We start from the raw sequence: 27,346 nt of genomic DNA, 5'->3' as shown, positions 1-27,346 counted from the left end.
GCATTCCTTCATGGAAGCTACAAAACTAATCAAATGTGTGAAAATCATTGCAAATCCAAAAGAATGTTTATGAATTCTTTTTTTTTTTTTTTTTTTTTTTTTTTTTTTTGGTGTTTAGACTTCTGATTTTGTAACCTGAATGTTAACTGCAGAAACTACATTCCTAACTTCAGTCCTTCCTTATGTCACTAGCTTCAGGAACAGAAATAAGAACTTTTAACCCAAGTTGGTGCATCAAAGACTAGGCAGAACTGAAATCCATTTTCCAGTTTAAAGTTGTTGTGCTCTTCTCTTCTCCTCTCACCCTATAAGGTATTCAAATAAGGCCCGTAGGGAGAGTAGCAGGTAGAGTCTCTTGATAGGAATTGGTCCTTCATTCCAATGCTAGCAGAAAGAGAAGAGGGAATTGAACTTTGAACGATCAAAGGAATACTTACCTAACCAAAATGGTACTAAATAATAACTGTTTTTTTTCCCCAACCTCTAAGTAGAACCAGACTATAATAACAGGTTTTTTGCTCTCTTAAATATATAGGTCTTAATTCTGGAATTGTTTTTGTTTCTCTATTAAACTTTTTTTCTCTATTCCTCTTCTGCCCTTTGAGGACACTATCAGTGGATGACTTATGCTTAATAAATTAAGTTCTACAGTTCAAGCAACACTCAGAAATCCAATAGGAATTAGCTGAATTGTAATGCACACTCCAACCCAAATGCCTCTTTTATTTTTCTTTTCAAGAAGCTCCCTTAATACTCCTCAGGAAACTACCAATAATTCTCACAGGCCTCAATGAGCACCTGCTACAATCCTAAAACTGAGCACAGAGATGCACATGCACTGAGACAAAGCAGACAAATTAGCAACTGCTAAAAATGGAAGTGAGGACTATCCATTTTCTAAGTGTGACTGTGAATGTTGCTCTAACTGCAGATGTGTTTTCTCTTCCTCCCCTCTTTGTTCCCTTACCACATTGTTTGGATAATTTAATTCTGAATGTTTGATCACAATGTACTAGATGCTTAGCTGCATATTGGGATTACCTGAGGAGTTTTTAAAAATACTGATGCTTGGATCCCACTTAGATATTCAAATGAAATTGGTCTGGGGTACAATTCAGGCATCAGAAAATTTCAAAAGCTGATTCTCATATATGGTTAAGGCTGAGATTCCCCTATCTAAGCAACACACGAGTATTCCTATCCTTTTGATTGTGGAACTGCCTGCATCAGAGTCTGGGGGAAGAGGAGGAGGCATTTAGGAATGTTTATTTTAAACAAACTCCTTGAGATTTAGATGATTCTTATGTACATGAATGGTTAAGAATCACTTTGAATTCTACTGCTCTAGGGACTTACAATATTGTGACATAACTACAATAAATTGGGACAGTCTCATTTTGTAGACTAATAGGCAGATTTTCTTTGGATGAAGATGGAAGTGAGAGGAAGATATTTGCTATTGTGCATTAAGAGGACTGTCAGATACTACTTTAAACAGCTTAAAGGGTCTATGTCTCTGCTGGTATATGCCTATCTTAAAACACAGTGGTTGGCTCCTAATTGATGCTAAAAAGTCATTTGCTGAATGAACAAAGGAATGAATGTTAATATGCAATGCATTTCATGCACGAGGAGAGTTTTGAACAGGGACTGGCAGATGAGTTAGTGGGTAGCAAGTGGAAGATGACAAAATGGAAAGGTTATTAAAGATCCTAAAAAGGAATGGGAGGTTACTTTAGTTGTGCAAGGAGCACTGAACAAGTAAGCAGAAGAAGCAGGATGGGACACACAGAGCATGGCTTATGGGAAAGCTTTTGGCCCAGGGCTAGCACAGTTGCTGGAAGGTTTCGAAGCAGCCAAAATGACAAATTCTATTTCTCCTATGGAATTATAGACAGATTCCTGGAAGAAATATCCAGAAACACTGAAACCAGATCTGCACTAGCAACCTACTGATATGAGGAAAGGTTAGGTAAGGAAAGTTTAACTGTAAGTTTAGCCATAATACCCTGCCTCACACCATGTATAAAAATTAACTGAAAATGCATCAAAGACATAAATATAAAAGTTATAAAACCCTTGGAAGAAAGAATTTTTGTGACCTTGGATTAGGAAATAGTTCCTTAGGTATAACACCAAAAGCACAAACAACAATAGAAAAAAATAAACTGGACTTTATCAAAATTAAAGCGTTTCAAAGGACATAATCAGGAAAATGACAAAACAACCCACAGAATGAGAGAAAATATCTGGAATATATAAAGAACTATTGGCTGGGCACTGGGTCCTGCCTATAATTCTAGCACTCTGGGAGGCCAAGGCATGAAGATTGCTTGAGCTCAGGAGCTGAAGACCAGCCCAAGCAAGAGTGAGATTCCATCTCTACTAAAAACAGAAAAATTAGCCAGGCATCATGGCATGCCTGTAGTTCCACCTACTTGGGAGGCTGAAGCAAGAGTATCTCTTCAGCCCAGGAGTTTGAGGTTGCAGTGAGCTATGATGACACCACCGCACTCTACCCAAGGCAATAGCAAGACTTGTCCAAAAAAAAAAAAATAGGACTGTTACAACACAACAATAAAAATACAGGTAATAAAAGTAACCCAATTAAAAAGTGGACAAAGAATCTGAATAGTCATTTCTCCAAAGATGATATACAAATGGCCAAAACAAGCACATCAAAAAATGTTTAACATCATTAGACATCAGGGGAATGCAAATCAAAACCACAATGAGATGCCAATTCATGCCCTCTAGGGTTTCTATAATTAAAAAAAAGGTAGACAATGGCAAGTGTTGGCAAGGGTGTGGAGGAATCAGAACCTTCACTATTTTAATCATCATTCACCCTGTTGATATGGGAGGAATTCCTTAGAGTTTTGGGGATGGTTAAGCACACCTAACACTGGACAGATGAGATTAACAGCAGATTATTAGTCACATATACTCACAGTCCCAAGGAATGGAAGCATCATGCAGGGGTTACATTCGAGAATAGAGTGAACAATCAGGGGCTGCATGAGGCAGGCTTTATAGTATCAAGAGAGTGGGATACCCCCTGGTTCCCATAAGACAATGTGACTAGCCTGTTTGTATAATAATGCAGGCTGGTAGGGAACTGAAACCTGCTACTCAGGGATAAGAAAGAACAGGGCTGCCATGAGGTGGTGTGTGCCTGTAGGCCCAGCTACGCAGAAGGCTGAGGCAGGAAGATCACTTGAGTCCAGGACCTGAGCCTGCAGTGTATCATGATTGCACTTTCACTCCATCTGGGCAACACAGCAAGACCTTGTTGCTGAAGAAAAAACAGTGCCCCATCCTTTTGATAAGGAGGGTTGCTTGGCTAGTGAACCTTACCTGCAGGAGCAAAGCAAAGAGGGGACCTTCCAGTTAGGCCATTTGAGGCCTTTCTGGTTTCCCACAGATGTCAAGGCAGCATATGATACTGAGCTTTAGCTTTAGGCCTTATACCATACCTATACATTGCCAATGGAAATGTAACAGTGCAGCTGCTTTGGAAAACAGCTTGGCAGTTGCTCAAGAAGTTAAACACAGACTTACCATATGATCCAGCAATCTGCTCCTAGGTACATACCCAAGAGAATTGAAAACATATGTTCACAAAAAAACTTGTAAACAAATGTTCATAGTGGCATTATTCATAATAGTCAAAAAATAGAAACAACCTGAATGTTCATCAACTGATGAATGGATAAATAAAATGTGGTATATCTATACAATAGAATATTATCTAGCAACACAAAGGAATGAACTGCTACTTGCTACAACATTCATAAACCTTGAAAACATTACGCTAAGTGAAAGAAGCCACTCACAAAAGGCCACTTATCATAGTATCCCATCTATATGAAATGTCAGAACAGGCAAATCCATATAGACTAGATAGACTAGGAGTTGCGAGGTCCTGATATGATGGGGAAATGGGAAATGAATACTATGGTTATAAGGTATCTCTTTGGGGATAGGAAAACGTTCTAGAATTAGAAAATGGTAATAGGTGCACAAGTTTGTGACTATACTAAAAACCACTGAATTGTATACTTTAAAAGGGTAAATTTTATGGCATATATATTATAGCTCAATAATAAAAATAAAAGAAGTAAAATACTGGTAACCAGAGCAATTAATTTCAAAGGCTTTAAAAAGCAAAGACAACCTGGGTTGAAAATAAGCTGCTGTCCTGGCAGAATTCTTATTCCTATATACGTATTAGGAAGTGAGGAAGAATGAAGCCTATGCTTCTAAATTTGACTGTCAAGTAAAGTCAGTCAATAAATATTTATGAAGTGCCTACTATGTGCCAGGCACTACAATACAAAGGCACCATTAGTGGGCATGCCCCATATAGAGGTTAACTACAGTGAGGAAGACAAAACCAATCAACCAGCCAACCAACCATTTAATTGTGTATCAATCCCGGGTGTGTAAAGGGCTGTCAAGCAGCTGTATTAGGGGGGCCTATGGTTTCACCGCATGACCTAAGTTTGAGGCAGGTACAGAAAGCTCCTCTCAGGTGGTGACTGATGCTAAAGCTGAAGTGGAAATAAGCTTTTTGAAGAGAAGGAGAAAGAGTGTTCCTGACAGAGGGAACCAGCATCTGGGATGGCTCGTAGGTAGAAGAGAGACTGGCGTGTCGGGAAAGCATGAAAGAAGTGCATTATGCCTTGACTGAGAGAGTGCAAAAGAAAGAGTGAGAAGGGGGAGTTGAAGATGGAAGGGTAAACTGGGCCAGATCATGAAAACCGTGCCGTGTGGGCTGTACTAAATTGTGAACTTTATCCTAAGAGCAATGGGAGGCCTTTGAAGGATTTTAAGCAATGAGACAAGTTACTTCTCTGACCCCATTTCCCACTGCCCTTCCCTCAAGCCCTTGCTCCAGTCTCACTGGCCTCCTTCTGACCTTCAACATCCAGTCACAGCCCCAGCACAGAGGCTCTCACTGCCTTCCACACTTTGTCCAAATCTCACCTCTGGGTGGGGCGTAACCCGGCTACCCTACTTAACGTTGCAGCCTACTCACAGCTCCTATTCCCCTGCTGTACTTTTCCTTATCCCCACAACACTGTAATTTCTAAGATACTATATTTACATATTTATTATGCTTATTGTTCATTAACTGGCTTCTGCTAGAGCAGGACATAATTTCCATGGAGGCAAGTATCTTCGTTACTTTAGTTCGCTGATCTATTCAAGCACATAGAATAGCATCTGTCTCCAAACAGGTGTTCAGTAAATATTGTTGCATAATGAATAATGAAATATGTTTTAAAAAGACTACTCTGGTGGCAATGTGGGAATAGACTTGACAGTGGTTAAGAAGAGATGGAAGAAGAGCAGTTACCCACTTCTCTCGGCTCCCCTGCTAACACCCAAATCCAAGCCACTATCTTCTCATACCTACCTCCTTCATAAACCTCAGCATGATCTAAAATAATCACATTCATTTATGTGTTTAATTATGATCTTTCTTTCATCAGAATGTAAGCTCCATGAAAGCAGGGTCTTTCCTTGTTACTGCTTTATCTCTAGTTCCCAGAATAGTCCTTGGCACGTAGTAGGTGTTCAGTATGACTGAAGGAGGTCACTGCAATAATCCAGGTTAGAGAACTTGGTAGCCTAAACTACTGAAGTAAGAATAGAAGAAAGTGGGAAGATTCAAAAAATTCTGAAGAAGTAGAATCCACAGGATTTGGCAACTTAGGACATATGGAGTATTAAGAAAAGAAGAGAGTTAAGGATAACTTTCAGGTTTCTGGTTTGAGCAGGTGGGTAGTGCCTTTACCGAAGTGAAGGTTATTGGAGGAAGAGGACACTGGGGGCGGGGGCGCATTTGTTCAGTTTTGACTTTTTATGTGCCTGTGAAACATCTGTGCAGACATGTTAAGTCTACAGCCAAATATTTGGGTCTGGACTAAATATAAAGATGAGAGTAAACATTTATAGATGAAGCCAGGGGAATAAACAAGATCAGCAAGGGAGAAGCAATAAGGAACTTCCTAGCAGTTAGAGCTCTGTAGAACTTCAAGTTAATGGCTAGGAAAAAAGGAGTGAGGAAAGAAAAATGAAAAGTAGTAGAGAGAGAGAGATAAAAGATAAGAGAGAAGCCAAGGGAAGATTTTTTTTTTTTTAAAAAAAAGGCCAGTTGCAGTAGCTCATGCCTGTAATCCAGTATTGGGAAGTTGAGGCAGGAGGATGACCTGAGGCCAGGAGTTCAAGGTTATGGTGATCTATGACTGTGCCACTGCATTCCAGCTTGGGTGACAGAGTGAGACTCCATCTCAAAAAAAAAAAAGAAAAGAAAAGAAAAAAAGAAGTGTTATGTGCCTATGTCGTTATGCTGTTCTGACAACTGTTGAGGGATTAAGATAAAAATGGAAAGATGTCCATAGATTTTATTAGTGACTTTATCAAAACAGCTTCAATGGAATGGTAAGGGAAAAACACAGCAAAGGGGGATGAAAAGCCAAAAACACAAAGATGTACTGCAGAACTTTTATATAATACACAAAGCCCCTCCAAGCTAAGAGAAGGCCTATTCTTCCAAAATTTAGCCATAGTCATCTGCCTTCCCTAAAAGAACTAAATGTTCCCAAACACAAGAAATTAACACTGGACCCTTCAAAACAGTCTGAAAAGTTTTGTTTATTTATAATGAAACAAATTACTATAATAATTACTTTTAAACTGCTATGTGTTACAACTTGCTTTCAATGTCCACAAGAGTTCCTATTTAGAAATTCTGTTTTTTTAAGAGTACGGGAGAATATAGTCTCATTGCTGGTAGAGAAAAATTTTGTGATATGTATCAAAAATTAAAATGTGACCACAGTTTTACCTAGTAATTCCATTTCTGTAAATTTATCCAAAAAATATTAGACAAGTATGCAAAGATGAAAGTTTAAGGATGTTTGTTACAGCTTTAACAGGAAAGTCTAGAAACAAATGTCCATAAAAATTAAATATAAAATTGGTTAAACAAATTATGGTATACAGGAGGATAAAAAATAGTCATTAAAAAGGATAAGGAAGTACTATGTCTAATAACAGCACCCAGGTGCACATAGTACTTACTGAGCTCTAAACACCAATCATATATTAACTCATTAAACCCTAACAAAAATCCTATGAGACAAGTATTAGTAATATCCTCCATTTAAAAAATGGAGAACTGTAATTTACTTAAGATCTTTGGATAAATTGTTGGAGATAGAATTTGAACTTAAGTAGTCTGGCTCCAGTGTCCACATGCTTTTAACCACTACATGTGTGTAAGTAACATGGAAAAATATTTGTGACATATTAAATGAAAACGAGTATTCTTCAATAGCATTGTTTGAAAAAATATATATATGTTCAGCCTTTTACACTGTCTTTTTTTTTTTAATTTGTCTGCCACTTCCTCATCTCCTTGTCTATTTGTACTCAAATCCTCATTAAAAAATATACATACATACATATGTATATGGACAAGTAATGCATACTTACATATTCATAGACTAAAGCATGGGGGAAAGATTTTATACCAAATGTTTATTATGGTTATCCCTAGGGATGGGATTATGAGTGGGATTTTTTAAAATCTCTGTAATGTTTATATCCACACATAAGACACAAAATGAACATATAATACTTGGGGATAGAGGGAGAAAAACATTCTGTCCATTGCTTTTAATCACAGTCAGAAACACAGAATATATTTTGATTAAAACATTTCTCTGCCTACCATGAAGTGGTTAAGATAAATTCTGACTAATCTAGCTCCAATCTATTAAATGTACTATGCTATAACTACTCAATATTGCATATAATAAAGAAAATAGATTTGGGAGATTATATCTGACCTACCTATTGCACACTAAGTAATTTGATAATGCCACCTAGTATAGTGAATCATTCTTTTAGCACAATAGCTTTCTAGCTAACAGGTAGGCTATCACTAACCCAAAAGAAGTAGGTACCAATCAGAGAGCTGGTGTCTTTAAACCAAACTGAAAAACAGAGACATTCATCCCATGTCTATGCTGTCAAAAAAGTCATAAATCCAGCTTTGGATTTATAAACAGACAAAAGACTTTAGGCAATCTTGGGTCTTGGTTCCTTCAAATTATCATCTGGGTGGAGGAGAATCAGACGTTTTCCTCTGGCTAGCACAATTTACTAGTATACAAGTAACACCTAGACATTTAATGTTTCTTTCTTTTTTTTTTATTTCAGCTTATTATGGGGGTACAAAAGTTCAGGTTATATATATTGCCCATGTCCCGCCCATCCCCCTGAGTCAGAGCTTCAAGCGTGTCCATTCCCCAGACAGTGCGCATTGCACTCATCATGTAGTTATGTCCCCATCCCCTCCCCCACCCCCATCCCCCCGAGTCAGAAGATTCAAGTGTGACCATTCCCCAGACAGTGCGCAATGTACTCATCATGTAGGCATACACCCATCCCCTACTCCACCCCCCAACTCTGTCCGATACTCAATTAGTGTTATTCCCAAATGTGCACTTAGGTGATGATCAGGGAAACCAATTTGCTGGTGAGTACACATGGTGCTTGTTTTTCCATTCTTGGGATACTTCATTTAATAGAATGGGTTCCAACTCTCTCCAGGAGAACAAAAGGGATTCTATATCACCGTTATTTCTTATAGCTGAGTAATACTCCATGGTATACATATACCACAATTTACTAATCCACTCATGAACTGATGGGCGTCTGGGTTATTTCCACATCTTTGCAATTGTGAATTGTGCCGCTACCCAAAGGAACAAAAGTCATTCTATAAAAAAGACACCTGTACCTGAATGTTTCTTAATGAGATATCCTATGCTAGTACTTTGCACAGACTAAATGCTCAAGAAATGTTAGTTCTCTTTCTGAGTCTCCTCATCACAACAAATGCTTCTAACGCAGAGAAATCTAAAATCCCTCTGTAGCTAGACTGAAAATCAGTTAGGCTAGGTTCATAAGCACTGTGAACTTCCCCAGTTTTTTATTTTTATATGTATTTTTATTTTTTAAATATAATAAAATATATATTTAAATAAATAAAAAATATATCTCCCTGTGTCGCCCTGGCTGGAGCACAGTGGCTGTTCACAGGCGTGATCAGGGCGCACTGCAGCCTCGGACTCCTGGCCTCAGGCCATCTTCTGCCTCAGCCTCCTGAGTAGCTGGGACTACAGGTGCATGCCACTGCCCTTGGCTTTTTATTTTGATATGAACAAATATACATTATTTTATCTGGTATACTAGATTAAAGCTGAAAGTTAGTCACTGTCATATGTGTTTGGCTGTTCTTTTTTCTAGGTAGGGGCAATCAGATCACTGAAGTACACTTCATTTTAGCCCTATATATACTGTCTCTATGTGAGGTCAGCTTCAGAATTCATACAAGGAAGTTAAATATAGGCCACCAGTGGTGAGAAGGCTCTCCTTTTATCTTCTCTAACTAGCAAATTCTCCAAGATGATAGAAGGGGGTCCATGGATTGCTAGAGAAGATACAAAAAGCCTCTCTGCCCAGTGGCGAGAGAATGTCCTCTGCACAGGCCTTGTCTGGGTTAACACAGCCAAAATAAATGACAGTACAAACAAGCCAGCATGTCAGTCAAGAAGATAACTAACCAACATATGCAGTATCAAGCTGACACAAACGGTAAGCCTGATATCCAGAGCGGTGGTCATGGGTTACCCAAAAGATTAACTAAGCATGTGGTGAGAACACCAGTAAAGATGGGTCACAAAAAAGTGAGGAAAGGTATTTTGGGAAAGATGTAATATCTAAGAGTTTTTTTTTAAAAATAGATATGATAGGAAAAATCAAAACTTTGTTAGACTTCCCTCACACTTTATTGTTTAGTATTGTTTTTAGTCTGAATTACATAATACCGTCAATGCCTAGGCATTCCAGAAGTCTTATTCCAGCCTTGTTGAGAGGGCATGTTAGAGAGTTTTTGGTTTTGATTTGTTTTAATAAAAGAAAAAAAAATTCTAGAGGTCAAGATCCATGATTTCATTAAAAGACATAAGCAAATATGTTTGTGTTATTTTATTTAAAATATTTTAAATATTTTCCTAACTTCTAAAATAACTTTAGGATAAGAATTGTCATATGTAAATACAAATGATTTAATGAATAAAGTGCATTTTATGAACTTCACAAAAAGCCAGTGTTTAACAGAATAAAAGATGAGGAGCAGCAACCCATTTCTTGAATTGCAGAGGGCCCCTACTATTTCATGCCTTTGTTTAGAATCAAGATATGTTAATGGTTAAGTATCAAGGCTCTCTTAAGATGTAAAGAGGCCCTGCTATGATATCAAGTCATTATCTTTTGAGGGACTGGGAAGAATGGTGGGGTATCTAGGAACACATTATGAGTTACCTGTGAATAACAGTAGTCACAATAATGACAACTAACACTGACTAGGCAGTAGAATTTTCCAGATACTACATTAGGGACTTTAATGTATCATCTTATTTAATTCTTTTAACAATCCCATAAATTAGTTTATATTATTATCTCAAAACTCAGACTCTGAGCACTGAATCTGCCTTAAAGTCATACAGTAGGGCTGAAATTAGAACCAAATCTGTCTGAGTCCAGCGTCTGCAATTTTAATCACTGTGTCATACTAAGGGAAGGGTAAGCCTGCACCTTTTTCTAAACAAGGAAATTGCTGCCTTTAATAACAGAATGTCTTCTCTGACTGAAGGACAAAACTCAACTGGGTTATTTTCATCAACTCGGTAGCATATGTCTTGCTGTTACCACACTGTTAAAGCTGTATTGATGTGTTGATATAAAATCCAACAAGGTAATTATAACTGAATTCTAAAGTGTCTTATAAATTTCCAGCTAGCAGGGAAAGAACTGCAAATTGAAATGTAGCAGTTTCCTTTTTAGTCAGTATATTATAGAAGCTTTTTAATAATTCAATTATATGTTTAGGTACCTCCAGGGATATTATTAGAGCAAAAAGTGTTTTAAGAAAAAAGCTGGCATCATTTTGACAGAAAACAGGTTTTAACTTTTTCTCTTATATCATCCAACTCATATGAATAGAAAAGATCTTTTATGTTACTGAAAGAAGTGCCATGATAACAAAATTAAATAGATTATAAGAAAAACAAACCCCAAATAACAATAAACAAGGATAAGAAGAGGGGAGAGGATCAGAGTTTCTCAGAGAAGTCATCTTTTTTTTTGTGTTCAAGAACCTAGAACAAGTCAAAGGCTTTAAATTGAATTATTCCAGTCCCAAGGGCAAAGAGGTAAGATAGTTTGGTAACTTAAAATAAAAACAGACTTACCTTTAGGAGAGCCAAGGCTACATGAAAGATTATGTTCAAACCCTGAAATAGAAAAAGAAAGTGAAAATCAATACTATAACATCTAGTACTATTTTATTAAGTCTTTTCCCGAGACTTTCATATATCTTTAATAAAATTCCTAATTATTTTCATCTTCACATACAATAGTAAACCATGAGGTTTTTTAAAAGGTATTTTCCTTCTCTGAGTGGCTTATTGCAAATTTTAGGTGCCATATATTCAATGTTCACATAGAATTATTATTTTTAAAATAAGTTATTTTCTTTCAGTCCATTTCTGGATTATTTGCATGTGTGTAAGATTTGTGAAAGTCAAGTTCCTTGCTCAAGCTGGACGTCAGAATGATACAGACGTCTAAAATTATTAGTTGAAATTCCTAATCCTAGTCTGGATTTCTGGATGCTACAGTTAAATTGCCAGTGGCAGACAAAACAAAACAAAAAAAGACAAATAGTGGCACAGATTGTATAAGAGGAGTTGTATCACACTGTATTTATACTACTGTTCTTATTTTCTTGTTATTTGTTGTAGTGCTTATTTCAAGTATTATTTATACAACTAGAAGTGGTAATCAGGGGGGTATCTGCCAGACTTCCTTTTTCCTTTCCTTTTCTGAAAACCAGAGCAATATTTCTTTAGGAATAAACAAACTAACCAGCTTCTTAAGAAGCCATGTTGCAACCGAATTTTGAAATCTGGGTTCAGCCCACTGACTCTGAAGAGATGTTGAGCTAGCTATTAAATTCAGGAGACAGTGAATCTTATATGATCAAGATAGCAGAATCAGAAATAAGGTTGCCACAAAATGAGCTGTTTTCTTGCCATGCAAGTCATCATGCATGAGAAGAAAGATCTTTCAAGTATGAGTTAGCATCTCCCATAAATTCAGGGTCTATTTAATGTGCCCTCTTCATCTCGGTCACAGAATCTGCCTTTCGGATATGAAGCTGTGTCAAATGTATTATGCAAAAAACTTATAATAAACCCATGATTTTCTGTCTCCAAAATTGCTCTAGAAGTGAGGATTAGGCCTAGATACTGAGAGTGCATTCCTGTTACTGTCTGCTAATGTATGCTTTCACACGCAGATACCAGAAATATGACATGACGGTGGAAGGGATGAATGATAAACACAAAATATTTGGTTGGTTAAAATATAAACCAAATATTTTTGGTTTGGGGTTTACTCAGCTAATTCTTTAAGAAACCAAAAGCAGTTGGAAGTAAGTATAATCAGGCCAGAAAACAAAAACAAATTGAGGCCGGGCGTGGTGGCTCACGCCTGTAATCCTAGCACTCTGGGAGGCCGAGGCGGGTGGATCGCTCGAGGTCAGGAGTTCAAGACCAGCCTGAACAAGAGTGAGACCCCGTCTCTACTAAAAATAGAAAGAAATTATATGGACAACTAAAATATATATACACAAAAAATTAGCCGGGCATGGTGGCGCATGCCTGTAGTCCTAGCTACTCGGGAGGCTGAGGCAGTAGGATCGCTTAAGCCCAGGAGTTTGAGGTTGCTGTGAGCTAGACTGACGCCACGGCACTCACTGTAGCCCGGGCAACAGAGTGAGACTCTGTCTCAAAAAAAAAAAACAAAAAACAAATTGACACTGTTCATCACCACACCAAGCAAGGATCCTAGACTGGTTTTGATTACAATTTACCAATTAGAAAAAATAAAGGAGATTACTGTCGGTCAAAAAACTTGGGTTACAATTAAACAAAATTTACTTTCTTAATCTAAATTTGAGTTCTCACCCACTAGCTGCTGCCCACCTGCCACAAAAATGTACAGACTAAGATATAAAAGACCTGCTGTCCTGCCCGCACCTTGTGTCCACCCCCACATCACAACTGCTAGTCAGCAGTGAAATCCCACAACCTGAGTGTTTACCGACCTGCCATCAGGATTAAATCTACCATGTCTCCAGGTCTTGTTTTCAGTCACTACTCAAAATGCAAGCCTCCCTTATCTCTAGTTTTCTGATCCTCATAATGCTCTGGTCCTTTCTCCTAAGCCAGCTTCCCACTCCTCCTCTTCTTCCCAAATTCTTTCATGTTACTCTTTGGAAACTCCACTTCATGTTCAACCAACGCAGCTGTATTCTCAACCTCCCTGTCAAACATTTCCCCCCAACTCTTTATGTTCACAGGAACAGTGAAATCTCATTCATTCTCCTAACAACCAATATTATGATTCTCATTTTTCAGAATATAAATGTGACTAGTCTAAGGTTATACTAACAGATGTGATTAGTAGCAGGCTAGGATCAGCCCTCAAGCCTCCTGATGTTTAGTCTAGTGACATTTTCACCACACAGTGCTGGTGTAAGATGCATACTAGTTGCTTATTTGATGACCAAATGATTAAACTATACTAGCTATACCAAATTTTCCAGGATTGATTTTTTTCCCCCTATGGACCCAACTAGAGCAATTTATAGAATCATCATTAAATTACAGTAAGAACTCCTTTTCTACTCTTATCGCAAAATCAAACTACTAGACAACTGAGGTATATAAAACACGAACAAGAACTTAGAAGTAAAAAAAATTTAAAGATCTCTAAACATCCAAAATAGCTTTCACAAACACCAAAAGAAAACTTTGTTCAACCTTTTTTTTTTTTTTTTTAAAGACAGGGTCTCACTCTGTTGCCCGGAATAGAGTATGGTGGCATCACCATAGCTCAGTGCAACCTCAAATTCCTGGGCTCAAGCAATCCTCCTGCGTCAGCCTCCCAAGTAGCTGGGACTATAGGTGCACACCCCAACGTGTGGTTAATTTTTCTATTTTTTTTAGAGATGGGGTCTTGCTCTTCCTCAGGCTGGTCTTGAACTCCTAGCCTCAAGCAAGTCTCCTGTCTTGGCCTCCCAGAGTACTAACATTACAGGTGTGAGCCACGGCACCTGGCTCAAATTTTTACTGTACACTTACTTCTAATTAGTTTGGTGATATGATTTTAGAGTTTATAGACATAAGAAGTAGCAAACTGTAAGACGAAGTATGTGCTACATGGGGTTAGGGATAGATAGGCTGTGGAAACAGTTGTCAGAATTAAGATATTAGATGTCACAGAATTAGGTGATATGTTTTTTTAAAAAACAATAAAACGCATAGCTATCTCAGCCCACTTGGGGGAGCCAACAACCATCCAATTATCAATAATGATAATCCAGCAACATTAGTGAATTATGAATTACATCACATTAAAATACTGTGCTTAAGAAGGAAGCTGAGTATGTGTTTCAAATAAAAATTAAAAAAAATTTAAAGTTTTGGAAGCTAAAGAAGAAACTTTCAGTTACCAGAGGAATTTATATTTAATATATGTAAATTCTTTAAACAAGTTCACAATAGTAAGGTTTTACTGTACCTGCTTATATGAAGTTCTAGACTATAATCATAAAAATCAAGACAAGTGAAGACTTCATATGCCTTAAACTAAAGTAGACTAGAGTGGCCAGACTATGCAAACAAATAAGATACTTGCAGACATCTGAGTTGTTGGAAATCAGGAAAAACTTGTTATTCTATCAAGTTATTTTTTGCTCTACAAAATGTATCCTGATTTTCTAAGAGGACAGTAAAGGAAGTAATCTTAGTTGGATATTTTTAAATATTTTTTCTTTTAAATAAGACTTATTTTTATTTAGAAATATAATTATGGGTATCATTAAATTATAGGAATCTTCCACAGAGCAGCTGTCAGTCAGTTTAAAAGTGGGGCACTACAAATAGGTTGGTTTCAAAATGATAACATCAGTGCAAGCAATGGTCCTCAGCACATCTGGTTGTTCCTAGCCAACAAGATGCGAATGATAAGAGAATCACTCTTCACTTTTCTAAGCCACCATTAACTAAATCCTTTATTGTTACTTTAGTTTCCACCTCCTTTTCCACGATCCAAACTCTGCTTATTTGAGCTGAAATATACCTTTTTGAAATGTATTTTTAAAAGCAAAAGATGTCATACATTTTCAAGATGTGTCCCCTTTTTAGGAATATGTAATCTCTAGCAATTTGTTTGTTATTGAGGGGTAAACAAGTGTACCTAGTAGGAGTCAAAAGGCTAAAAAAATTGGAGAATTATTAAGAGTGAAACAAAAAACAAGTAATATGCTATGCCCACTTATTATTTATAGTACAAGGTCTAACTCCAAGTGCAAAATAATAAATAAGAGCCAACATCCACAGAGCATTTTCTATGTGCCAAGATCTGAATTAACTACATTAAAAGCATGTCCTTATTTCATCCCACAACAACCCTAAATTCTATTTTACACCCAAGGATATTAAGATTTAGAGAAAACAGAATAAATTTCCTAAGTCACACAGCTAGTAAGTGCAGATCTAGTAACCGAAGTAGCCTAATTCTAAAAGTCATACTCTAAACCACTAAGTTAGAGAGAGTAGCTCAATGAATAAGTGAATGAATGAATAAACCCCTTATCCGGATATTATTTAATGTGTCCTCTAATTCCTAAAGGATTAAAGTGATTCCTTCCATTTAAAGGCAAGTAAATTTCGAGAGCAGAGAGTAGAAAGAGAACAAATAGGTGACTTCTACTAAAACTAAATTCTGTTATTTGTCTCCATATTGAAAACACTCACAAAAAGTAGGTGACTGCTTGTAGGATATGAGGCAATAAAAACCCAGCTTGCTGTGGAAAGAAAGAGTCACCACTTTCTCCAGTGACGACAGACTGAGATCAGCCTGGCATGCATGAAGAAGTGGCTCCTTAACTGATTTGGATATTGCTATTTCCAAATTCAGTCACAGTCTGGCAACATCTTTGCTTTATAGAACACCTACGAGTAATTGCCCCAAATTGAATAATTGCTCCAAAGTGCAGATCATGGTGTTCCTGGGTAGGCCAGTGATTGAGCACCCACAATCTTGCATAAGATAAAGGCTGACAGTAGACGACTCACTGAAATGAAGTTACTGAACATTTTAACTCTGATGAGCAGGCAATCGTGGGTTCAGAGGGAGCTGACAGACTGTGTGAGATGCTGTCAAAAACTATGCTGACAGCACTGAACAAATGATGAAAAGGTAGTGTCAAAAAGTACCAAGTGTGCATCAGCACCTGGGTCCCTAAGGATCAAAATAAAAGGGAAATAATGGAAATCCTAACAACAAGGCATTAACCAAAATTATCAACTATCAAATCAAAAGTGGCCAAAGTAAATGGAGCAGGCTCACAAAGCAAGAGGAAATGGGGTGCTACCCTTTCTGACCCATACAAATTAGGACACACCATCCCAGGAAGAGGTAATTACTAAATGAGATAGCATATAGAAAGCCTATCAAATAAATTGAGTATTTGGTAAGTATTCAATGAATGCTAGCAATTATTACGAGGTTGATGTATTTATTGCTTGCTATATCTAGTATTTTATATATATTTTTCCCTTAATCCTCTCACAATTCTACAGCATATGTGTTATTGCCACCATTTTAGAAGTGAAGAAACTGAGGCTCAGAGATATCCCACTGTTAGTAAATGGTAAAGCCAGAACTATAACTTAGGTCTGTTAATCTAAAACAAATCCACGCTTTTTTCACAAATTCCATCTCAACTGCTAATATGGTTAGATATCTGTGATGCATTAAAGATAGTCACAATTCTTTGACACTCCTCCCATTAAGAGCTGGAGATCTCCGTCCTCTGCTATGAATCTCGGCAGACTATGCTACAGCTTCTACCATAGAGTATGGCAGAAGTGATGCCATGCCAGTTTCTGGGCCCAGGCCTTAAGAGACTGACAGCTTCCATGTCCCATCTCTTGGAGCACTCACTCTTAGAAGCCAGCCACAATATAAGAAGTGGAATTATACCTAGACGCCCAGGCGCTAAAAATCCAAGCAATAACAAGAAGGCCTGGAGGACCACATGTCATCAGTAAAGGAGACAGACTAAGGATCACCAAGGTGCTGGATATGTGAGTGAAGAAGTTAGCTTGGACGTGAATTAGATAGTCTAGCTGATACCATGTGGATCACAGGTGAACCACATAGTAGAACTCTCCCCAAATCCCTGACTTAGGAGATAGTGAGCAAAACAAATGGCTGTTTTTGATTTAAATTTTTTTTTTCATTTTGAAATGATTTCAGATTTAGAAAAAATTTGCAAAAATAGTACCAAGAATTCCTGCATATCCTTCACTCAGTGTCACCAAATGTTAACAACAACCACAGTACCATGATGAAAACCAAGAAATTAGTACTAAAAATTTATCAAATGCCTTGCTAATGTCCTTTTTCTGGTCCAGGGTGCAATCCTGGATCATACATTGAATTTAATTGTCATTGTCATGTCTTCTTAGTCTCCTGTCATCTGGGACAGTTTTCAGTCATTATCTTTCATGATCTTGATACTTTTGAGGAGTGATGGCAAATTACTTTATAAAATGTCCCTCAATTTGATTTGCCAGGTGTTGCCTTACGATTAAATTCAGACTATATATTTTGGGCACAAATACCACAGAAGCGATGTTGCGCCCTTCTCAGCACATCCTATCAGGAGGCTACATGACATCAGTACGTCTCACTACAAAATCATTGCTTTAAAGCCACTCAGTTCTCGTGTAGCTTGTTACCTGTCACAACAAGTGACAGGTAACCAGAACAGAATCCCTTTAGCTTCTCTTTGATAAATTTCTTACTTCTGTGATCTGTAAAGTAATGCATTTTGTTCAAAGACAAAAGGCGAAAGTGACAGATAATTAGAAATACTGGCTGCTCTTAAATATATCTTCTATAGTAAAAATATTGTAATATATTAGCCAAAAATGCTTTTACCTTCTTTTTCTTCTCATATTTTAAGCTCTGTGAAAGTTCAGTCTTTTACGATAGCTAAATAGCGTAGTTTGATGGAGTAACCAACCAGTAAAATGATGTGGTATTTAGGCCGGGCGAGGTGGCTCACGTCTGTAATCCTAGCACTCTGGGAGGCTGAGGGGGGTGGATTGCTTGAGCTCAGGAGTTCGAGACCAGCCTGAGCAAGAGCGAGACCCCGTCTCTACTAAAAATAGAAAGAAATTAGCTGGACAACTAAAAATATATAAAAAAAATTAGCCGGGCACGGTGGCACATGCCTGTAGTCCCAGCTACTCGGAAGGCTGAGGCAGGAGGATTGTTTTAGCCCAGGAGTTTGAGGTTGCTGTGAGCTGAGCTGACTCCACGGCACTCTAGCCTGGGTGACAGAGTGAGACTCTGTCTAAAAAAAAAAAAAAAAAAAAAGATGTGGTATTTGGGGTTTGGGTTTTTTGTTTCTGATGTCCACTAGAGGTCAGGAGTGCAACACTGAAAAATCAAGAAACGACTTTAGAAAATTACTTTTTTCACGGGCTCACACAGTAGTAGCCTTGTATATGAATTCACGTAAGTCAAGCTGGTTTTTTTTTAATTTTTAACTATTATGAGTACATAATAATTGTATATATCTGTGGGGTACATGTGTGTTTATCCTAAGTGAAGTATCTAAAGAATGGAAAAACAAACACTACATGTACTTGCTATTAAATTGTGATACACTGCAGATTAGCTTTTATATATTCCATCAGATAATTTGCCAGCATCAAAAAGTGTTGAGTGATCACTTTGAAAGTTGTTGAAAATAGGTTACTTGTGTCAAATTTCACAAATGTCTTCAGTGATTTATGTCTGTATGCATATGAGTACATATTTGTATACAGCTGTTGTTCTATTTTAATACAGTATCTATAACAACTGACTATTTGAAAATCCACAAAAAAATACAATGAAATGAGTTCAGCTTAATAAAAATGCAAATAGAAGATTTTAATGTAATAAAATTTTGACAGATTAATGGTGAAAAAAACAACATATGATGAAAGCTAAGCAAAAAATTTCAAGTCTGCAGGTTCATTTTATAAAATTGGTGATAGAAGAGATTTCAGAGATGACAAGCTATCAATATTATTTTCTTAAAAAATTCTATTGAAAATCAATATTTGAAAATCAATTACAAATGTGTCCCCAAATTTTAACATAAATACATATTACCTGGTTCCCCAGAAACCATATTCCTTACTAGAGGAGCCAATGATATACACACTTTTGAAGCTAGTAATAATTTTTTACTATAATCTGAAAATTTAATTGAACTAAAATTGTTACACAACACATAGAAATGAGACAACAAACTCTTAAATGTAACAAAATATTCTGAAGGGAAATTGATTTTTCTTGAATACTAACAGTATTTACAGGTTGTTAAAGGTCCTATTCCTATAGCTTTATGATATTCCTATTCAGGCAAAAAGTACAGCAATCATAATTTAAGAGAATATATTTCCTATTTCTATTTATCCATTCATACTTCAGAATGAAATCTACAACCTCTGACCAGTGAGCTATAATAATTATTCACTTTTTTAGAAAGCAAAAAGTAAATAAGCTTCTAGTATATTTTCAATTAATTACTATAATTTATTTAGCAAACCATTTTCTGTTAATAATTAGATATCATGGAACAAAATATCCATGACTTTGGGTATCGTGAAGTATTAATATATTTAGTCATTTGATTATTTCAGGATATAATTTAGCTCATGCACAATTATGTTAAACTGTAAAATAGAGGGGAGGGAGCTTGTTCCTTTATTAGGAGCTGACCAAGAGAAAGGTATCTAACATTAATCAGATGTCTGCCAGATGTGTGTGGGAGGGAGGGGATGGGTGTATACATACATAATGAGTGCAATGCACACCATCTAGGGGATGGACACGCTTGAAGCTCTGACTGGGGGGGAGGCAAGGGCAATATATGTAACCTAAACTTTTGTACCCCCATAATATGCTGAAATAAAAAAAAATAAATAAAGGAGGCTGATAATTAAATCACTCATGCCGAAAGTTCTTTTCCAAGAAACCTTGTCCTCACATCAAGAAATTATACTGGAAATCACAGATCTGCCTGCCATAGTGAGGAGGAGATGTCAAATGATGGAAGAATTAGTTCAGTTAATTGGTCTGAGATCTACCAAACAACAAAGAAAAACAAAACAAAAAGTTAACAGTGAGAGCTATAACAAAGTAAAGAGCCCTAATTAGCAAAGAACATTGTAGTAACAGGAATATTGTGGTTGCTGCAAAAATTTTGTAAAGTCTCTAGCAGCCTTGTGAAATTCATTCTCATTTAAACATAGTAAATTAAGACTAATATTCAACAATCTGGAAGTTCACTATAGAAAATTAGGGCCGGGCATGGTGGCTCACGCCTGTAATCCTAGCACTCTGGGAGGCCGAGGCGGGTGGATCGCTCGAGGTCAGGAGTTCGAGACCAGCCTGAGCAAGAGCGAGACCCCGTCTCTACTAAAAATAGAAAGAAATTATCTGGCCAACTAAAAATATATATAGAAAAAATTAGCCGGGCATGGTGGCACATGCCTGTAGTCCCAGCTACTCGGGAGGCTGAGGCAATAGGATCGCTTAAGCCCAGGAGTTTGAGGTTGCTGTGAGCTAGACTGACGCCACAGCACTCACTCTAGCCAGGGCAACAAAGTGACACTCTGTCTCAAAAAAATAAAAAAATAAAAAAAAAAATAAAAAAGAAAATTAATACTATACTTTAAAACAAAGCCTTCGAGCAGGAGTTAAAAGATCCATACCACAGTTCCATTTCTGCCACCAACTGGCTTAGGTAAGAGTCTTAACCTCTCTGTGAGTAAGATTACTAAATAATACAATGAGGAGTACTGGTTAAGAATAATAAAGGGGGTTTGTTAAAAGTACAGATTCATGGATCCCACCCTGGAAGATCTGATTCCGTAAGTCTAAGATGGGCATGAATATCTATTACATATTTTAATGCCTCCCGCCCCACCGCATAGATTCTAATATTAATAATAAGCTAGCATTAGGAGCCATTGGTTTCTATGTTTTTTAAGAAGAAAAATGTAGAAATATTGGTATAAGTCAAACTGAGGAGGGCCTTATACAACACGTGAGTAGGTTTGGATTCCCTTTCCTTATTCCATAGTCACCATTCTGCCTGCTGCCATTCTGCTTCTGCCCCTGCAACTAATACCATTGAAACTTCTGGGGTAAAAGTCACCAGTTAAAGATCTTTCTGATTATTTCTTGAATCTCTTCCTGTTTCTCTAACAGGGACTTAATTTCCCATGCTCCTTGTGGCAGGTACCCCATTTCTTTCCCTCAAATAGCCAATGACCAGGACAGAAACTCAGCTCGAGATAATCACCTCCTTGAAATGTTTCCTGACTTCCAAATCCCTCAAGGAGATTTACTAATGTCAGCTTATGTTCCCGCCACTCCCTGTCCCTACATCTTCTATTACGGCTATTGCTACATTCATTTTGTGTCACTTAGCTGTTTATGCATGTCCATTTTTCCCACAAGACAGGAAACCCTTCAGGTCAGGGGCCATGTTTTACTGTTCTAGATAACCTCAGAGCCAATCCAGAGCTGGGCATATAATAAGTGCTTAATGATTTTTAATTAATTTCAAAAATTAATTTAATTGAGTTGACCCTATTATCTAGATAACTGAAAATCAGAAAGTTTTTATTCAAGGGAGAGCAATACGGCTTTAAGTTTCTTAATGAAAAGGGAAGGATAAAAGAACAAGACACTGCTCTCCCAAATTAAATGACCTTTCTTTCTTCCCACTTTTTAAAAAATAAAGGTAATAACAAAATGTGGTATATGTTTACCAGGAATATTACTCAGCCATAAAAATAATGGTGAACTAATACCTCTTGTATTAAGCTGAGTGAAACCGGAGACCATTCTTTTAAGTGAAGTATCACAAGAACGGAAAAACAAACACCACATGTAGTCACCATTAAATTCGAATTAATCAAACAACACTTACGTGTACATAAGGAAATAAAACTCATCGGAAATCAAGCAGGTGGGAGGGGGGAAAAGGGAATGAGTAAATTCACACCTAACAGGTACAATGCACACCGTCTGGGTGATGGGCACACCTATAACTTTGACTCAAACTGTATAAAAGCAATTTATTTAACCAAAACATTTATACTTCTGTAATACTCTGAGATAAAATACAATAATTTAAAAAAATAAAAATAAAGTCTAAACAGACATACAATATGTGATCCAAAGCAATCTAAAGAATTAGCAGGAAAGACAAAAGAATTTTAAACACATAAAATAAGCAAAGATTATCTGTACTACAAATAATCTATTTTATTGGACAGCATGGACAAAGGTCAACCCATGATCTGCCTCCAGCTCTCGTTGACCCACGATGTAAAGAGAAGTCTTGGCACAGGTCCTCAGCTGGAAAGAAAGTAAGGAGTTCCACAATCCAATATTCAAGAGGCTGAACATCAAGATACGATATAGCCCATCTCTGATCTTGTTCCTGATTTATAATAAATAGCATTTGGCTTTCTCCTAAGAGCAAGTTTCTATCTCCTAATTGAGTTCTAGTTCTGGATTCTAACCTTTCTCTAGTTGCTGTCCTGAGAACCTGCTCAATCCTCTAGGCCTGTTTAGGCCAGAGACCTTATTTTATTCTTTCTAGTCCCGTTTTTTGGAAATGAGGTCCTGCCTCTAAATCCTGTCCCTTTGGCTGAGGCTTTAAAAAGCTTTACTGGACTGGCCTTCCATTCCTAATACTACCATCTCTGAATAATACTCGATGGTCATACCCCATCCAGTCTTGTGGCATTAAATATACAGTATATACTGATGACTCCTCAATTAACATCTTTAGCCTCAGTATCTCCTCTGAACTCCAGACTCATATATTCAACTACCTCAATTTGGATGTCCTACTAGGAATGTGACATGTCTAAATACAAATTCTTTATTTTCCCCATAAACCTGCTCTTCCTCCAGTCTTTTCCACCTGAGCTAGTGGTAACTTCATTCTTTCAGTTGCTCCAGCAAAAAATGTTGGAGTCATCCTTTCTTCTCTCACAACCCACAATCAATCCATCAGCAAATCTTGTAGGCTTTACTTGTGAAATATGTCCCAGATTCAACTATTTCTTATCATCCCCACTGCTCCCACCTTAGCTCAAGCCACTATCACTTTCTGACCTGGATTAATACAACAGCTTCCTGATCTCCTACGCCTACTAGCCCTCATAGCTTAATCTCCATATAGTAGCCAGAGTGACCCTTTTATTTTATTTTGTTATTTATTTTTATTAGAGATGGGTTCTCACTAAGTTACCCAGGCTGGAGTGCAGTGATTACTCACAGGTGCAATCCCATTACAGATCAGCACAGGAATTTGGACCTGCTCTATTTCCAACCTGAGCCGGTTTATCCCTCCTTAGGCAACCTGATGGTCCCCTACTCCCAGGAGGTCACCACATTGATGACAAACTTAGTACGGACACCCAATCAGCATAGTGCACTTCAGCCCACAACTGGGCTCAAGCAATCCTCCTGCCTCAGCCTCCTGATTAGCCAGGACTACAGGTGTGCACCATCACACCTGCAGGGTAACTCCTTTAAAAGAGACATCAGATAATATCATTTCTCTGCCCAATATCTTGCTTTTTTAAGAACTTAGATGTTAAGCTTCATTAGGTCAGAAACTTGGACTAACTGATTTCCCCAGTGTCTAGAGTATTGCTTGGAATATAGTGCTAAATGAATAGTTGTCAAATGACTGAATGAAAGTACAACAAAAGAGGAATGTATGCAGCATAGGGGGAGTCCAAAGGTAGAAAGATCGGTCCTACTTGTATAGACTGGGAAAGGCTTCGCAAAGCAGTGGGTGCCTGAATGAGGTTTTGAGGAATAAACACAAATTGGTCAAGTTAAAGTGCTGGGAGAAAAGCAGTGCAAGTCAATAGCACAGCATTTATAAAGGCAGAGAAAAACAAAGCAGCGTGTGCATCCAGGAACTGCATGTGATCTGGGAAGACTGAGCGGAAGAAAGCGCTGGTGAGGAATGAAGCCAGAGAGGGAGGCAGGTGCACCGCTGCTTGCTAGCCACCCTTGACCCCTGCAACTTTTCGTGTCTTGGGCCCAGCTGTTATCAGTTCTAGAGATACTGGGGCAACATAAGAGAAATATCATTTCCCTTAAAGCCTGACCCTCTTCCTGCCTTTAGCCCTTTTTGGAGAGGCAGTAGAGTGGGGTGGATTTTGGAGCCAGCCTTCCTAGCTCTGAATCAACTTTTCATCTCTTCCTAACTGTATGACTTAGAGCAAGTTATTCAAACTCTCTCTACCTCAGTTTCCTCATAAACAGCACCCACCTCATAGGGTTGTTGTGAGGGTTAAATGAGTTACTACATGCAAAGCACTTAGAACAGTGTCTGACACACAGTCAAGCACTACATATCCTGACACATTATTATGTTAAAGTCCCCAAAACTGAGCTTCCCAGAATTTTAATTACGAATTTCAGTTACTGCTACACCTTTTGATAAAGGCTGACCTGTACATTTTTTGTTTAACACCATCAAGAAATATTCTCCTATTTCTCAATCAATAATTCAGTCTTAAAAATAAAAGCTTAAATCATTAGGAAATTCATTGGAAGTATAATAGCTAGTACCTTAGAAGAAATAGATCAAAGGATTAATACACTTTAAAAATGGATGGAGTGGAGATTTAGTCTTTGGCATTTATTCCTTAATTGCTAGTTGGGGTTTTAAAAAATGCTTTCAGTATAACAGTTGTTGCACTGATGCTGTACAAAGTTTGACACTGGTAGGTGTCTCGCAGTCTCTGTTAGCTCGAGCACGCACGTTCACTGAGCTGGACAGGATCTATGGGGATGCATCCACTCAGGCTTTTGGATGCAAAATCCCAACCACAGGAAACAGATGCTGATAATAAGCAGAGAATTTGAGGAAAGTAATCAGGAAGCCAAATCCCTCTGTTCCGGTGTTTACTAGCTTCATTGTGTGGATCTGCCTCACACCTAACTATTGCTGCTGCTTTTGCTATAGTGCAAATTTACTTCCTTGTTTCTATCTCCAAAGAAAATGGAGAACAAATTTTTGGTCAAAATTTTTCATGTCAGTGAAGATGCTTTTGAAAGGCATCCATTTCAAGGTTCAATATTCTTAATTCCTTTCATCTGTCCTCATAGGTTCTAATTTTAAATTATTTTGTTCACCTATGAATTCTCTTCAAGGCCTTAATAAAAAATAAAATTAGAATTCTGTAGCACAGGTCCAAAGACTACAGACTACTACTAAAGAATTACCTTAAAATTATACTCAGAAGTATTAACGTTAAGTCCTAATACTAAACTGTGTACACCTGCTTTGAGCTTGAGATCAGTCAAGGTTCTTATAGCCTTTACTGCCATATGTATGTGTTTTTCTTTTAAATAAAGGGTATTGACTTAAACTACCTGTAAGGTACCTTCCAAGTCTAATAATCCATGATTATTTATTTGAATATAGTGGAAACATTGTTCCCTGATTTTTCTGACTTCAAAATAAGAACATATTGAATAGGATTATAGAGACATGGCAGTCTTTATGTTCTAGTTCCCAGAAGATGTCACAAGAAAGTCACAACATTATTAGGGCAGAGTCTGGGAACCAAGACTTATTTACAGAATATGCCTAAAGAATCTAGCCTTTTAAGACTAGAATAGTTTCCAGGCATCTTGACAACTTAAATGGAGGGTAAGACTATTAATTAGAGTGAAGATGGACAGCCAGGAATGGTATGGAAAAGAAAAGTCTCAAGTTGGAGTTCTAGGGTATAATATTCTGTTGTTGTTTGGTTGGTTTTGCTTTTTAGATTACCTATTGGAAAAAAGAAATCTCTCAAAGTACTGTTATCTATTTTTTGACAGATGTAGTAAAAAGCAAGAGAATTAAAAATACTGAAAAAGTTACCAAAGTACACTCGGTAAGTTCCTTTTTAAGACATCTTAAACATGACAAGCACTCATTTTGGAAGACTGTCTAAGTATCCACAGGTAACAGTGAAACCTGTCTGCAAAAACCCCCGTGGGCCTCCTGACCTTGTTGTAGTCTCGCATGAATGCTGTGAGGGCACTGGGATGCACTAGATGAGAGTAAGGCACCCTTTAGTGTCACCTCAGCGGAGGTGGGAAGGAAGGGCAACATTGTCCGTCTGTGTAAGATTTAATCTGGAAAAATGTTTCCAAACATTTTTTTTCTGGGCCATAACTTTTACTTTTTAGTTAATCCATATGTTCCTGGGTATAATTTCTTTCTTTTTTTTTTTTTTTTTGAGACAGAGTCTCACTTTGTTGCCCAGGCTAGAGTGAGTGCCGTGGCGTCAGCCTAGCTCACAGCAACCTCAAACTCCTGGGGTCAAGCGATCCTCCTGCCTCAGCCTCCCGAGTAGCTGGGACTACAGGCATGCGCCACTATGCTGGGCATAATTTCTTTAATGCCTGTTTTAATTTCCTTTAGGCTCCTGAACTTGTGTAACTGGGCTGGATGACCTCTTGGATGTGAACAACTCTATGGCTATCTGGCTAAAAATAAAGGGTTCCTTTTCAGAGAGTAGTGTAGATAGACAGTGTATCCTGGAGAACCCATGCTGGTGCTGGAAATGTGAGTATTCTGGTTTAAATGCAATCAACCAGTGTGGGGGAAATCCATACAACAAGAGAGGAACATTGTACATTCAACTCCCTAAAAAAAAGGTCATGTTTGTGTCAAGCAGTTGCTCTAGAATTTACATTGAGTTATTGGGGCTAATTTGTTTAGTTTTTCATTTTTTAATGCTGTAAAATTTTAAAGACAATCTGAAGAGAAAAGAACTAGGTAACAAATTATAAATAGAAATAAAAGTTGTAGTTGAATTTTGAATTGGTTTCAATTAAATATCTGTAGGTCACAGTGCTCAGGTAATAAATAATTGGGTCTTTAATATACTTCTCTTAAACAATTTCTCCTAACAATGTACTGTTGACCAAAATTGTACAAATAGCAAAAGGTTACTGCTGAGTAACAAAATTTAGTGCTGAGAGTAAAGAATAAGAAATTAGCCAGGAATGTCTTCGGGAG

General features: G+C 37.5%; 1 protein-coding gene across 1 annotated transcript in view; it reads right to left on the bottom strand.

Annotated features, from left to right (window-relative positions):
- Window positions 1-27,346, bottom strand: part of RABGAP1L (RAB GTPase activating protein 1 like) — a 654,847-nt gene that overhangs the window by 174,899 nt on the left and 452,602 nt on the right. The window contains exon 19 of the mRNA XM_069480240.1: window positions 11,334-11,375. Coding sequence (XP_069336341.1) covers window positions 11,334-11,375 — 42 coding nt within the window. The remainder of the gene's footprint in view (window positions 1-11,333; window positions 11,376-27,346) is intronic.

Source organism: Eulemur rufifrons, chromosome 8 (genome assembly GCF_041146395.1).
Source record: "Eulemur rufifrons isolate Redbay chromosome 8, OSU_ERuf_1, whole genome shotgun sequence".
Classification (NCBI taxonomy): Eukaryota; Metazoa; Chordata; class Mammalia; order Primates; family Lemuridae; genus Eulemur; species Eulemur rufifrons.
Note: the sequence above shows the minus strand (reverse complement) of the source record. Positions and strands in the feature narration are given on the sequence as shown.